General features: G+C 46.5%; 1 protein-coding gene across 2 annotated transcripts in view; it reads left to right on the top strand.

Annotated features, from left to right (window-relative positions):
• SRGAP3 (SLIT-ROBO Rho GTPase activating protein 3) overlaps positions 1–14,709 on the top strand; it is a gene marked incomplete at its 3' end in the record, with an annotated part of 111,354 nt that overhangs the window by 62,537 nt on the left and 34,108 nt on the right. For both annotated transcript variants that reach the window (XM_080625756.1, XM_080625755.1), the window contains exons 4-6: positions 5,827–5,889; positions 11,587–11,772; positions 12,921–13,049. In XM_080625756.1, coding sequence (XP_080481882.1) covers positions 5,827–5,889; positions 11,587–11,772; positions 12,921–13,049 — 378 coding nt within the window. The remainder of the gene's footprint in view (positions 1–5,826; positions 5,890–11,586; positions 11,773–12,920; positions 13,050–14,709) is intronic.

Genomic DNA, 14,709 nt, shown 5'->3' with positions numbered 1-14,709 from the left:
GCATTTAACTGAACCTACTCCAGGTCTGACCTCATCTCACCTGGGGTCAGGCGTGGCTTGCACTGGACTTACCAGCAGGGCTTGCAAGAAGTCGGGTTGGTTATTAGAGATGAAGGAGAAATTAGATTACATTTCTTGAATCGTTGGCAAGTCTGGTTTTGTAGGCTGGGGTTCTGGCTGTGGCTGTGTTCAGTGACAGGACAGCTTTGCAAGGGTGTTGGTGAGCTGCGGTGGTACCTCGAGGCTGGTGGTTATGCTCCCAGGGAAGCTGCAGTCTTGGCATCGCTGGTGTTCAAGTCCAGTGATTGATGTCAGCTGAGCAATCCACAGCTCTCTTGTTGGCCTTTCAGGTACTTCTGAACTGCATCCAAAGGGATGCCAATTGTAGCTGTAGAAACTTGCCTCCTTCTTGAAGACCTGCAGGAAAAAGGTACTGAGCTGTGGGATTCATGCAAAGGTGGTCTCAAGGCAGAGTGTGGAGATGCTTGTAGTTAACATTTGTTAAGGCAGGAACCATTTGCAAAATGAGTCCAGTCTGGATTTAGACTCTGACAGTTCTTTTGTCACAAAATGTGTAGTTGTTCTTATCCAGTGATTTTTCTTTCTTCCTTTTCCTTTTCTCCCCTTCCCAGATGTGGAATTATAGGAATTCCTGTCTCTAGTGACCTGGCTTCATGAGAGTATGATTTGGCTTGTCCTCTGAGCTCGGTTTGTTCAGCTGAAACCCTGCACACTGAAGCTGTGTAATTTTACACGCTTATAATCCAAACCCCCACTTATATTTTTACCCCAGTAGCTGAAGAAACTGTGCAATCCTGGCAATGCTTCAGAATCCAGTATTTAACTTACTGCTATAATAGAGATCTTCAGCTGTGTGTGGATGATGAGGGCATGAATAGCAGTGTAGATTAGGGGTTCTCCTGACACCTGGCCCTGTTTCCGCAACCCTCTAATCTGAAGCCGTGATAGGTATAGATAGATATATATGGTAGTTTCCATAGTGGGAGTTTGCTGGAGCCTAGAGACCCAAGACCAACATCTTTAATTAGCAATAGCGGGGCTGGAGGCTCTGCTCCTGATGTCTGTCACAGTGAAGGAGGAGCCCATGGGGATATTAAACATGTCCTAACATTTTTGTTAAAAGGCCCACTAATGACATCATTTACTTGTTGCACTGACTGGTTATGGTGGCAGTGACAAATGACACTCATGCTCTAGTGGGTATGGCTTCTTGTTGCATGATAGTTGGTGCCTGAGATGTTTTACATCAGAAGAGCATCCCTGCCTGCTGAAACTGGCAGACCAAGCCAGAGGAGGCTTTCTGAGCTCAGACTGCTGTGGAGAGCGCAGGGGCTGAATGCAGATCAGAGCAGCTCTGGGTGGTTTTGTTTTGGTGGTGGCTCAGCCTGCAGCTTCTCCTTGCAGTCTTTTCTGGTGTCATGGCTGCAGTGGGGACCTGAAGGTGGGTCAGGAGCTCCACAGGCAGTGTAGAGGACCAGCATCCTCTGTTCCAGCATCCCTGTCCTGAAGCTTAGCCTGTGCAATTGGAATGAACAGGCAGCCTCCCAGCCTGCTCCAGCAGACAGGCAAGCCCTGCTAATGAGGAAAATAGAAGAAGAAAACTCAATTGGGCAAATGTCCCTGGAGTTTCCAGCATTAAGTCACGTTCCTGGTGCAAGGCAAGTGTGTCAATGTTGCTGATAGGCGGGCAATAAATGGAGATGCTAAATGTCAATGCAAAGATCTGACTTGATCTGTTGTTGGAGAGAGTCTCCATCACCGTGAAATCCCACAGCACATCCTTCTGGCAACGGCAAACCCTGGGTGAGGGTTGCACTGCTGGTGTTTTCTGCCCTTTCCTCTCCTGCCAAGGCTGAAGGAAAGAAGTTTGCTGCTTCTTCTAAGTATGGAATACAGGAAATTACACATTTGAGACAGAGCATTGCTATGTCCGAAATAACCATGCTGTATTATTCCCCAGTGTGAGATTTAATTACGTTCCGTGACAGTGAATTTAATTATGCCCTATACTGCAGTGTCCTGGATGGAGATTTAATGAAGAAGTGGTGTCTGTCTGGGAGGGAGTTGTTTTCTTTATCTAAAATAGGCATTCTTCCTTGCCAGTAGTCTGTGTTGCTGCTTCCCCTTACTTCGTCTGCAGCTGCAGGAATTTTAATAAACCAGCTAACTGAAGCCATTGCAGCAAGCAGCATTGTTTTTTGGTAGGAATGGAAGGCATAAAGAAAGTGTCTAAATTGGAGTTGAGTTTTGCAGATGGTACCAGGGAATTGGAATGACGTTTTGGCGTTGTCTTCCATAAACACACAAATGTAATTTCACTGTTGTAAAAGGGGAGGCAGCAAGCTCAGAGGAGAGGCGAGTCCTTCAGCTTCATTCCTGCCTGTGTCTGGAAGAGGCTTCAGCATCCTGAGGCTGGACACCACCCTCTTGGATGCTGGGAGACTTTTGATGGTGCCAGAGACCACTTTGGTCTTCAGGAACAGGATGCAGGATGTGAGCAAATGGGTCTTTAAATGTAGTAGCCACCTGTGGTCCCCCCTCATCAGATGGGATGGCACACTGCTGACTACTGGGCCGGTTTTTGGTGCTCTATTTAGGTGTCTAAAATTAGGTTTGAAAATTACGGCTTTGTGGACTTCCCCTTTACCACAGAGGAAGTCTGGGGCAGAGGCGAGAACTGCAGCCGACCTGGGGACAGTGCTCCTACCACAAGTCTCTCCTCCTCCCTTTGCTTTGGGAACGCTCTGACTCCTAACAGCAGGGTCGGCCAGAAGGGTTATGTGTGATGCTGAACTCCTGTAGGCTTGGGGCCTATGGGCTCCAGAACCCCCCTGTTTGTAGACCCTGACTTCAGTAACAGATTCTGGATGTATCTGGGAGGGGTGCATGCTTTTAACAGCTCTGTTGCTTCTTAGCTAGCCACAGTGAGATTTTTGAGAGCAGCCAGTGACTGCTGGTGTTGGCAAGGAGAGAAGAGGCACTGGGGCTTCCAGCAGAAGAGGTTTCTACAGGGTATTTATCACCCCCCCTGGTAACTGACATCTTCGTGGCACTTTATGCATGTAAGGAAGCACACTGACATGGTGCACATGTAAGTGTGCATCAGTTGTGCTTCTGAGGATGAAACTTCTCATAATACCATGATGTTAATTCACAGATAAACTATAATTGTTGGATATTCCCTGAATGCAGAGGGCTTTTACTCTTCGTATTCCTTGTTTCCTTCTTTGTATTCAATTCTAACTTTTAATCACCTAAGGTTAAGTCTCAAGTCTGTAGATTGTCCAATTAGCTTTAGTTAGACCTCTCTGTGCCATGAGCTTCTTTAGCCACCCAGCCAAGAAGCTGACAGGATGTTGTTTTCCCTGACAGCATGCACAAAAATGGAGTTATTTGAGGAAATCTGAAAGAAACTGCTTGTTGTTTTGACTCATTTTTTGGTGGGGGGAAGGAGAGTGCCTATACTTAGTTTAAACACATCTCCAAGCTATAATAAATGTTTCCTAGCCAAAAAGATTCCACAGAGAGATCTGGGGTGTAATTACAAGGCGGGCAGGAAAGCAGTGCATGAACATCTCCAGGAGCATCCAACCGCTGGCTTTCTGAGTAGGAGTTGACTTGATCTGCAGCCAAAGCGTAAATGTTCTGCGGCTCCCCAGGTTGTGGCCTCTCCTGTGAAACGCTGTGTTGATGCTGTAGGAGGTTGATGACTGGATCTGCTTCATCCTGCCTGATGAGAACAGTGAAAATACAAACTGATAATAGGATTTCAGCAGATGAGGGTGGAGGGAGGAAGATGCTGGGAGATCTTATACTCTGTGAGCTTTGTCCTGAGCTTGCCAAACTCCAGTTGTGAAATTGGAAGCTTTATTATATAACTGTGGTGTAGCTATTTCATAATAAAATGTCCTTTTTGAGAGATATTTTGGTTCACTCGGGTCAGAATAGTGAAAATGAGCCACTGAAGACAAATGAGGAAGGTGGTCAAAGTAAAACCTGACATGCCTGGGCTAGGAAGCCGTGATAATCCCCATTCTGAAATGCCGGTTGATTGGAAGTTGCAAGTCCAGCAGCAGGTGTCATTAATGAATCTACCAAATCAAGATAGATTGACAGATGATACTGTATGACTGGAGAATGTGTATCTAAGTGATTTGTGTACCCACAAATGCTTATTGTGTAATTTAAGTTACACAGAGGAGTTAATGTAGCCCGAACACAGCCAGCTCAGTGCGGAGAATGCAACAGCCACTTACCCACATCCAACAATACAGGTTTTGTTGAAAAACAGGCAAAGTCAAGCTGTAAGACACTTCTGGCTATGGAGCAGGCGCAGCTTTTGTGCCCTCTGCCAATCTTTATGTGAAACAAGCGCACAAAATGAGGGAGGGCGTTATGTGTTACATCCATGCAGTGATTTGGCTGTGGGCTGGAGACAAATGCTGCCAGTGGAAGGACAAAGCGATATGGTCTGTAGTTCCAGGTTCATCCTGTTTATTTATCCTGTTTGTTTGCAGGATAAATAAATCGTGTGATGGTCTCTGAAACCCTGGTTGAGGTTGGCTGATGGGCAAACATCATCCTCAAATGAGAATGTAGCAATTCTGAAATAGCATGAGGATTTGCTGCACTGTGTTCATGTTTACAATCACACGTTTCATTTTGTTAAAGATTTATAGAAAATATAAAGAAATCGAAATCCCAGTTTACTTTTAAACTCACAGTTATAGGTAGATTGGAAGGGGAGGCCATCTGTATTTGGGCTTTAATGTTTAGAAATGGAAAAAAACCAAGCCCAGATGTGGATTGCCAGCCCTGTTGATGATGTCTTTTCAGCTTGTGGAGCAAGGAGGATGTTAGATGGGGTTTCTGAAGTGGTGTAAATACAGCCCCTGGTGCATTTCTCATGCTGCTGGGGCTGGTTTGTTTTCTAAAATAATATCTAGACTTAAAAGGTGCATGGCTTTAACTCCACTAGAGCACAAAACACGTCAAGTCTTGTGTTTGGTGGGGCAGAGGGCAGATCTCCAGGGGAGCAGAAGGTATTTAAGATAAGGGCATCACCAGAAGCCAGTTGTGCTGCCAAGGTCCACCTGCCCCATTGTCACCTGAGAGGAGGAAATTAAACCGTACGGGCATGAGAAGGGTTGCTGTGGGTATTGTTCTCTGTGGGATGGGTGTGAAAGCCTTTGCTGGAGACCAACAGGATCTGCTTGGGCACAGGGATGGAAGGGCCGGGAAGAAGTACTGCCTTCATCAGGAATCAGGTTGGTCACTTGCTTTAAGAAAAGAGGAGAACAATTCACTGCTTCCCTGTCCTACCAGCTCAGCAGTGTCCCAGACTTTGTTGCTCCTGCTGGTGCCATGGTATCCTGTGTCAGGACTCCAGCAGGAAGAAACCCATCACCTCATTTCCTCTTCCTGAGTTTGAACTGGGCATTTGTAGGGATCCCATTCCCCCTTTTCATGCCTCCTGTCTGTCGCTGGAGTGTGACATGGAGCTGTGGTGTGCTGGAGCACTCAGAGCGAGGGTTGAGTGTCTGTTTGCTGCTGTTGACACTTAACCTGTGCAGGGCCTTAAGGGCAATGCGCTTCTGCTGCTGGCCATAGCTGAGGATGTGTCACAGGACTGTTCACAGTGTGGCACAGCTCTGGGGAATGCAGCTTGGGGGTAGGATGAAGATGCATACACACAGAGTATTTGGAGGTCATACAATTTTACTCTTCCCTCCAAAATGTATTTTCCTTTCAGAAATGCATATTGTGAGCATAACAGTCTCAACTCTTCTTCTTTCTGTCTTCCAGAGTAAGGAGATTGGCTTACAGATGCATGAAGAACTCCTGAAAGTCACCAATGAGCTCTACACGGTGAGTAGTGAGCTGACCCTACCCATGCCTACCCTGTGCTGCGAGGGGAGCATAGGCAACGTGATTTGTTAGAACAAAATGTCTGTTCAATGTTTCAGTGGCTTGAGGAGGCTCCCTCCTGCCGTACAGCCCATCGGTTCCTCTTGCAGTTGTTAGGAGTGTTTCACTCCTCACTGCTTTTGATGGCTGCAGAGGAGGATTTCCCAGCGGTCCTCCCGTGAAGTGCTTCTGCAGCCGCATCACGCAGCGGATCATGCCATCTAACTGCTTCACTTAAGCATAAATGGAGATGTTGTAGGCATGATCCGATGTGGTCCCTGGTGTCTGTAATGCTGTCACCTGCCAGGCCCCCTGCACCGTGTTGTTGCCTTTGGGCCCCTTTCAGTTTTCACTGGGTTGGTGGTTTCTGCTAGGTACTAATGGCTCAGCAGTTGACAGTGCTAGCTTGTGGCTAAGAGCTGACCTGCTCATCTGAATCTCATGGCCTGTGGATGATGCCTGATCATGGCCTTCTGCTGAGGAACACTTAAGACTTGTGTGTGTTCAGCTGCATCTCCCTGCTGCCAGGAGCACTTGGGTTGTGGAGCTGTCTCTGTGCCTCCAGGTGAAATTGTACGCTGTTATTCAGGACATTGCTCTTCAAGCAGGTTTTCATAATAGGGCAGTGGAAATCTTTGTGTTGCTTCTGTCTCTTGCCCTGTAGCAGTTGGTTTTGTTTGTTTTATTTATTTTATTTGTGGTTTAGGATCAACAAAGCAGTATAAAGTCTGTCTTGTGTCGGAAAATTGAGATGATGTATTTGGTTTCTTTGGTTGTATCTGTTACTGGTACATAAATAACGCTGCAGTAGGTTTATTCCCAAACAATCACTTTATTCCATCTTTTTGAAAAGTAGGCCTAAACAACAGAGCACGAATGGTATTATTTGAAATTTCTGCCATAAATCTTCTCTAAACAGGTTTGTTTCTGCATTGGTAGTTGGAGGATTCAGTTTTTCTGAGACTTGCAGTGTGGGTGGACAGCCAGATTGGATTCAAAAGCCTGTGTGAGATTTGGGAGTGCGCTGTTGATGGTTGAATGTCACAAGCTGTGGTGGTGATCAATTAAGATTAATTACAACAGCAGCATGACTGTTGTAATTGAACAGATGCAAAACAAGGAAAGGCTAAGGTTGGGCTGACCTGAATACCTGTGGGCCAGCGTACTCAGAATTCAAACATGGGATAGAGCATCACCTGAGGGACATGGTTAGGTCAGCTTCAGGGTCAGAAGTGTGCTGAGGTCCAGAATATGTGCAGTTGGTTAAGGAAGAGGGTAGGGAATAGTTTTGCCCCCACTGAATCTGTGGCAAATTTCATCTTTGCTGGAGCTGAGATTTACACACACACACACACACACCCCCCCCGCCTTCACTGCTTTGCTCCCACATGCTGAGCAGAATGTGTTTGAATGGTGAAACAGGCTGGAACAGCTGGAAGAACTTTGTGTTTTCTTTGAACTGACCTTGCTGCTGAGATAACAAACCGATTGTGTCATCTGGCTGGGAAGGAGCAGGGGAGAGCCATGCTTATTTCAGAGACTGTGATGAAATGTGAAGAAAAAGCAGGCTGTGTTAGGCAAGCAAGAGCATGTTAAACCTGCTCAATGCAAAGCAGCTCTCCCCCAGTCAGTAGTTTTCTGTCCTTGAGACATCAGGTGAAGCAGGCTTGGTCTGCAGGCTGATCTGGCAGGCCAGGGGTGTTCTTCGGGACTGGCACGATGTTGATGTGTTCATTGCAATGTACTGGCTACCCAAGAGCAGCACGTTCAGTAGCAGTGGCTGCTGACAAAATCAGGTACAGAGTAAGGGTCCCTGGCTCAAAGGACACAAAGCTGCTGCTTGTGAATTGTCATTTGTCTGCTGTCAATGCGAGGAAGTCGTTCATCTTGCCTGTGGCCAAGCCTTGTAGCCCTAGTACATCTGTGCTCTGGCTAGGCTGCTTTGTAAGCCTTTCAGAGGGAAATTCTGTGCACTGTATGGAAATGATACATTTTTTACAGCCTTCTCAGGCATTTGCTGTCTCAAACCAAAATAACTAAATTGATTTTAATCCAGCCTTGTCGCTGTTCTGATGCAAGTCACCCTGTGGACTCTGGGTGGAAAAAACTAGACCCAAAACCCATGCTGATTTTAATTAAAAAGGAAGTAGATGACTTTCGTTCTGAAGTAGGAGTTGCTTGTGAACAGCTTTACACAGAAATAATTCAGCTGTGAATTAAAGGCAGCCTCATTCTTTTGATTCCTGCTTACTGACTCCAGCAGACAGATATCAAGTTGAAGTCTGTAAAGGCTGGAGGTTCTTTGTTCCTCTGCTCGCTTATCTCTTTTTGTATTGTATGCATTCCTACCTAAAGAAGTCAGGCCAGAATTAGGGTAAGAAAAACAGTAACCCCAGAGCACTGTTCTGGTAGTATTTTCTGTAGGCTCAGGTGATGATGTACCACTTGGGGTATGGCACTAGCCATGGGTTATTTGATGTATGGACTTTGTTTGCCATAATGCAGCGACATGGCTATAGCTGAAGACAGAAGCATGTTGAAGTCTGTAGAAGTACTGTCATGTGAACCGGTGTGATTCTTTGTCACAAGGTGTTATGGAAGAGGAGTAATAACTGTGAAATGAATTGTATTAATTAGAATAAGATCTACAGATACATTACCCACATTAAAAGTAATAAATAAGAGTCATCATTCCCTGTGTAGGAGGTCATGAATTGGAAGTTTTCCCTTTCCATTAGGAATGCAGCGATGGGGAAGGCAATACCTTCATGGCTTACAGATGTTTTCTGTCAGTGTCATGCTGTAGAAATCACTGACTGTATGGCATGGTGGAAATGTTGCTTTTTGTCATGCCATAGAAATCCTCTGAAAGGGACATGTTTGCTCCCATGTCCCAGGGATAGGGAGGTCAGTGTGCATTGGTCTGATGGATTTCTCCCTTTCTTAGACCTTATGCTGTGGGTGTCCCTGAGCTTGTGCCATAGGCTCCATCCAAAGAAAAAGGGGCTTGGGTCTTTGGCAGGCTTCCACCTATGGCCATGCTCATCTCTGCTTCACCCTGTGGGCCGAGTTTGTGTTTTGGTTTCCTCGACTTCAGAAAGACCTGAGCCTGTGCTTACACAGGTCACCGTGTTTCTGATCTGGCTCCTCTGCTGGGTCAGAACCTTAATGACCAGCTCTTTAGAAATATAAAGCACTTCTAGCTGAAGACAGCAAACAGTGCCATTTGTGGCTGGCATTTTGGCAATGGCCTTTACCCAGAACATGTTATTAATATTGGAAAACACAACTTGTGTTGTTAAATAACCAATGAGCGTTGGAACATTTTTTCTCCCTCCACTGCAGCTAATTAACTTATTTGCAGAAAAGATCCCAGGGACGCAGCTGTGGCAGTTTTTCTCTATGGCACAATAGTGTAAGACAGGGACAGAGTGACTTGATTGCAAGTTCCTTGATTGCAAGAGAAGGCACGAGGGAATTGCGGATCAAAGGGCTGATTGCTGCAGTGTAGGTAGTCACCATTTGAAATTAAGGCAGATACTGAAACAGAAGTATCCCCCAAATTTCTAAGTGTGAGCTGGGTGGCCTCGCAGTTGATGAGGAGCATGGTTGGCACAGTGAGCTGTTTAAGGCATCTGTTTTCAGCTACATGGATGCTGAAGTCTGGGGGAAGTACTTTAATGGCTATTAGGTCCTTTGCACTTTGTTAAAGAGACTTTTGCAGGACTTTTAAACCTGGGTCCCATGTTACCTTTCCAGGTTTAAGCAGGGAGAAAACATGGAGAAGGAGAAAAAGGGCTTTTGTTAAGGAAGGTTTCTCCGGTCATTAGCAGATAGATCAATCAGAGCCTGTGCAAAGGTACCAGGTAGCAGTGAGGTTCAGACCCCCCCTTGCGCAATGGAGGCCTGCCTTGCGCTCCTTCTGCCGACGTTCCTCTTGCACTCACAAGAGCCACTGAAGTCCATGGAAAGAGGGGTTACAGCAGCGTGTCCCGAGGCCTGCAGCAGTGGTGTAGCCCTGGGCGAGCAGAGACCACCAGTGAATTGTGCTGAAGTTTTTCTGGTTAGGTTACAGTCTCATAACCTTTGGATTTCACAAAACCCATGCAATTTAGACCACTAATTGTTGTGCTTTCTGTTGCATTGCATTTGGGCATCTCTGGCTGCTGGAGAAACCTCTTTCATGACTGCCCAACTGTGCTGAAGGGCAGGACTTTTCTTTCTCCCTTTCCTCTGAGTTTTTCACAGAAAGATGGAAACAGCAAAGATGAGGAGGGCTCAGTGAAGCCTTCTTGCCTTCTACTTAGGAAGACCCCAGAAATCATCTGGTTTGTGTGTGTCCTGTGACAGTCACTGTGGAAGCTGCAGTTTGGGTTTAGAATTTGCAGGATTTTGGAATAAAGCAGCTCAGAAACAAGGAGCACACCTTGGCTTACGATTCTTTGCAGTTGCCTAAAATTATAACTGCCAGTGATGGCACATTTGTGCAGGCTTCGATGCGGCATTTGGAGCTCATTTGCAGCTGACGTTTGCGCTTGGCAAGAGGAGACATCATATGTTTCAGCGCAGCCTCATCCAAGTTAAACACTCCTGGTTCCTGCTGACAGCCGCAGCTGAGGAAAACTGTATTTTCTTCATTAAGGCTTGTGCAAAGATACTCTGCTTTTGTGGGTTCCTGCTCTTTTTTACTTCGTGGGCCTTGGCCAGCCTGTCCCAGTGCCACTGCCAGTGGTGCCCAGGCTCTGTGTGAGGCTCATCTTCAGCAGGAAGTCAGGCATCTCAAGCCTTGTCAAGGCAATGTGAAATAAAACATCCAAATCCTGAGGGGAGATGATAAAAGGGGACAACGTGACTAAAGGCATAAAGAGAGAAGAGCAGATGTGTTCCTCTTGCCAGCTCCATTAAAATGATCGCAATGTGCCCTTTGGGCTTTTGTATCTGAAAGAAAAGGCTGTGGTAGCAGTTTTGCCTGCAGGAGTTTTCTTGGCGGTAGATCAGCATCATCTATCCAGAGTCACTGATGGTGATCTTGAATTTAAAGGACTAGGTGTTGCTGCAGTCCACACTGGCACTAACTTTGCTTCCTGGCAGCAGCAAGAGGAGAATTAAGTGGTGATAAGAGACAAACTCCATTTCTGCTTGGAAACTGTAGCTTCAAGATGGGATCTGCTGTTAGGATGGTAGAGCAGGGGTTAATGTCAATGGGTTGGCTTAGCAAGTTCAAGTGTAGGAACAGAGGGGTTGGGTTGAAAGTGACTTCAGGTTGACTTTGGTCTCCTTACAGTCTCTTGTCATGGAGACCCTTTATCCCAGCTGCAAAGCACTGGATGTTGTTTCTCATTTCCCTGTAGGTTGATGCACATTACTCTTTGAACTCCGATACGTGCAAGAGGCACATCTCAGCCTGCCCCTGGAATGGGGACTGAGCAGGGATAGTGGTTCTTACACAAGCCCTCTGCCATTTTGAAATAAGACTAGTTATGGGGTTAATGTTGGGTGAGTTTCCTTCCCACCTTATTGTTTCTTAATGCCACAGTAGCCTCAGACAGCCCAGGCACAACTGAGGCTGTTCCATGCTGCCTGAGGCTGTCACCCTCTCATGCACTGGTGCTTTGTGTGCCTGTTGGGCAGGTGACTCTCAGGCTTCTGTTTCCTCAGGTGATGAAGACCTACCACATGTATCATGCAGAAAGCATCAGCGCTGAGAGCAAGCTGAAGGAGGCGGAGAAGCAGGAAGAGAAGCAGTTCAACAAGTCTGGGGACATCAGCGTGAACCTGCTGCGGCACGAGGACAGGCCTCAGCGGCGGAGCTCCGTCAAGAAGATTGAGAAGATGAAGGAGAAGGTGGGTAAGAGGGAAGGATGGGGGAGCCAGGCTGGGTCAGGGCTCCTGGCGGGCAGGAGGGCTTGGGTCTAGCCCTGTCCGTTTCCATGCAGCCATTCCAGTGTCTGTGGGAAGGGTTAGGGGGGATGTCGACCCATGTGTCAGAGACTGGTGGTTAAGGTGCTTGTGCATGGCTGGTACCCAGAGGGCTGTGTGGAAGGCTGAGGAGAGCAGCACACTGGTGTGTCTGGCTGGGCACAGTGATGCTTTCAGAGCTGGACATGGGACTCTGCTATGAGAGGCTATGGTTTGTTCATGGCTTGCTTTGTAAAAGAAGCACTTTTAACAGTGGACAACAGCTGTCCTACAGTTCCTGCAGTCAGAGACTTGTGGCAGGCAGAAAAAGGGTCAGATACATAGAATATCAGGGTTTCTTCCTCTGCAGACTGTCTGGGAGTTTAAGTGCAATATTCAGTTGGCTTCGCCAGTCAAGACACTGAACTCCATTCTGGCTTCAGCAAATCCCCCCCAGGTCTCGGGATCTCCAAAACTGAAATTTTTTTACCAGTTTTGGAGGAAAAAGCAGTAGCTTCTCCAGTTAGGACGAGTTTGCTCACACACTGACCCAGCACTGGGACATTGTCTAGCAGTGCTTCTTTGAAGGGTTACTGTTTTGTGCTAAACCTTCCGACAAGCGATGTGCCTGAGCGAATGCCCCAGCTCAGAAGGACATCTGCTTTCCTACAGTTTTGAATTCTGGGTCCTGTTCTAAGTTTTGTAGCTTGGGCCTCTGGGCCAGATTCCGCTTTGATACAGCTGCATGAATGTGGAGCAAGTCCAAATGTATGTCAGTATTTCTGGGAGGGAGATTTGGCCTTCTAATTTTGATTGATGCTAAAACCTCCACAAATGCACAGCTGAAGGAGGAGCAGCTGCGCTTGGGATGCACTGGATGCAGCTGAGCAGAAAGCACTCGTTGTGCATTGGCTGACGGTACCAGGGATGTTCAGATGTGATCTCCTCCAACCTGGAAAGGGTGCCTGTTTTCATAGCTGATAACAAATTAACACGTCATACCCAGGCTGCAGGGTGCTCTGGGGCCCTGCAGCAAGAGAAGCTGTGAAAGTAGCATCCTGTTTGTGCTCTGACAGCGCATTTTGCTTTTTCAGAGACAAGCCAAATACTCTGAAAACAAGCTGAAGTGTACTAAAGCCAGGAACGACTACCTGCTGAACCTGGCAGCCACCAATGCCGCTGTCAGTAAATACTACATCCACGACGTCTCTGACCTCATTGATGTAAGTGCTTCCTCCCCCTGTGTGCATCCTGCCCATTTTCTACTGATAAGTGCACAGCTGAATCGTAGGATCCTTAAATGTGGTGGTAATGAAGATGGTGATTGTTGGAGCTTTAAAATATGCTTAACTGGGACCTGAAAATGTGCTTTAAAGTTGGATTTCTTTTGTTTTTCTTTGTGATGGTGTGTTTTCCTCCGAGCTGAATGCACACATCCAACTTTCCCCTAAGTTGATGTAGGCATATATGAGCGAGCCAAAGTTGCCATGAAATGGGAGTCATAGAATCATAGGTTGATTTGGGTTGGGCAGGGACCTTAAAGCTCATCCAATTCCAACCCCTGCCATAGGCAGGGACACCTTCCACTAGTCCAGGTTGCTCCAAGCCCCATCCAGCCTGGCCTTGAGCACTGCCAGGGATGAGGCAGCCACAGCTTCTCTGGGCACCACTCAGAGTCAGCCTCCTCTGAACTTTATGGTGGCTACATGATCACGCAACAGAATAATTGATTCATATTTATGCTACGTACAACTGCTTTCATCAGTGCCTGGAAATAAGGTGAAGGTTCTCATTGTAACTGCAGTATTGAACCGGCCTGAGCCAAATGCTTTCCTGAGTGCGTAAGTAGGGGAATGTGGATTGAACTTTGTGGTTCAGGCAACCTCCTTTACAAACTAGATATTGCTTGTGTATTTTCTGCACCTTCCATGTTGTATTATGAGCATGTTGAGGTCTTGTTACTGGTATATTCGGTTCTGCCCTCAGAACCATGCAGACATGGAGGGACCATGTTAATGCCTTCATCTGCTGGGTCCCACAGAGCAGGGTGTCCTGCAGCTGGAGCTTCTCAAAGTCCAGAGCCTTTGAAGGAGAGTTTGCCTTGGGGCAAGCCAGGTGAGCCAGAGGTTTCCTCTTGGCCCATTGGGTAGTCTGCATTTGAAACAGATAAACTCTTATGAAGATCAGATACATCCTTGGTTTTGTTGTTGAAACAGAATTTCTTCTCTCTACCACGTACATCTGCAGTTTCTATGAGGATGAGCAAGCACGTAGCTCTCAACTTTGGTGGCATCAAGCACACGCAGGCAGTTAAGCACATGTGGAAGTGCTTTTCTAGCTAGGGAGGAGCTTCCTGAGTTGTATCTGAAGTGCTCTTTGCACAAAATAGCCTCAAGGCAGGAGTTGCTGTTGCTGAAAGCAGGTTTCTAGTGATGGTAGGAATTGTTTCTGTATCAGTGACTCCTATGAGCTGCTCTTAAATGACTTGAGAGAAGGGATTTCCAGTTCTTCCTTTAATAGTCCTCTTCATAGTGGCATAGAGTGCATAATGCAGTTTCTTCCTGCTAGAGTCGCTTCAATGAGCACATAAATAACTGATCTGTAAGTACCGAGTTAGTCTGCTGGTTTCATTGTTACCCAACTGTATAATTTAAAATGTGCTGGAGTGTTTATCTCATTTCCTAACTCAGTTACATTATTCTTCTAAGCATTAATTAAAGTAAATCTGATACAACCCCCCTGATGACCTCAAGATTTTGAGATAAAATAGTCTTAGCGTATTCTTTGTTCTCTTTAAGATGTATTTAGCCATATGAAAAAAACTACTAACTTGATCATAGAGGAGTTTGAACAGCAAGGTATGATAATACCTTGATCAGTCTG

The sequence above is a fragment of the Psittacula echo genome (genome assembly GCF_963264785.1).
Source record: "Psittacula echo genome assembly, chromosome: 9".
Lineage (NCBI taxonomy): Eukaryota > Metazoa > Chordata > Aves > Psittaciformes > Psittacidae > Psittacula > Psittacula echo.
Note: the sequence above shows the minus strand (reverse complement) of the source record. Positions and strands in the feature narration are given on the sequence as shown.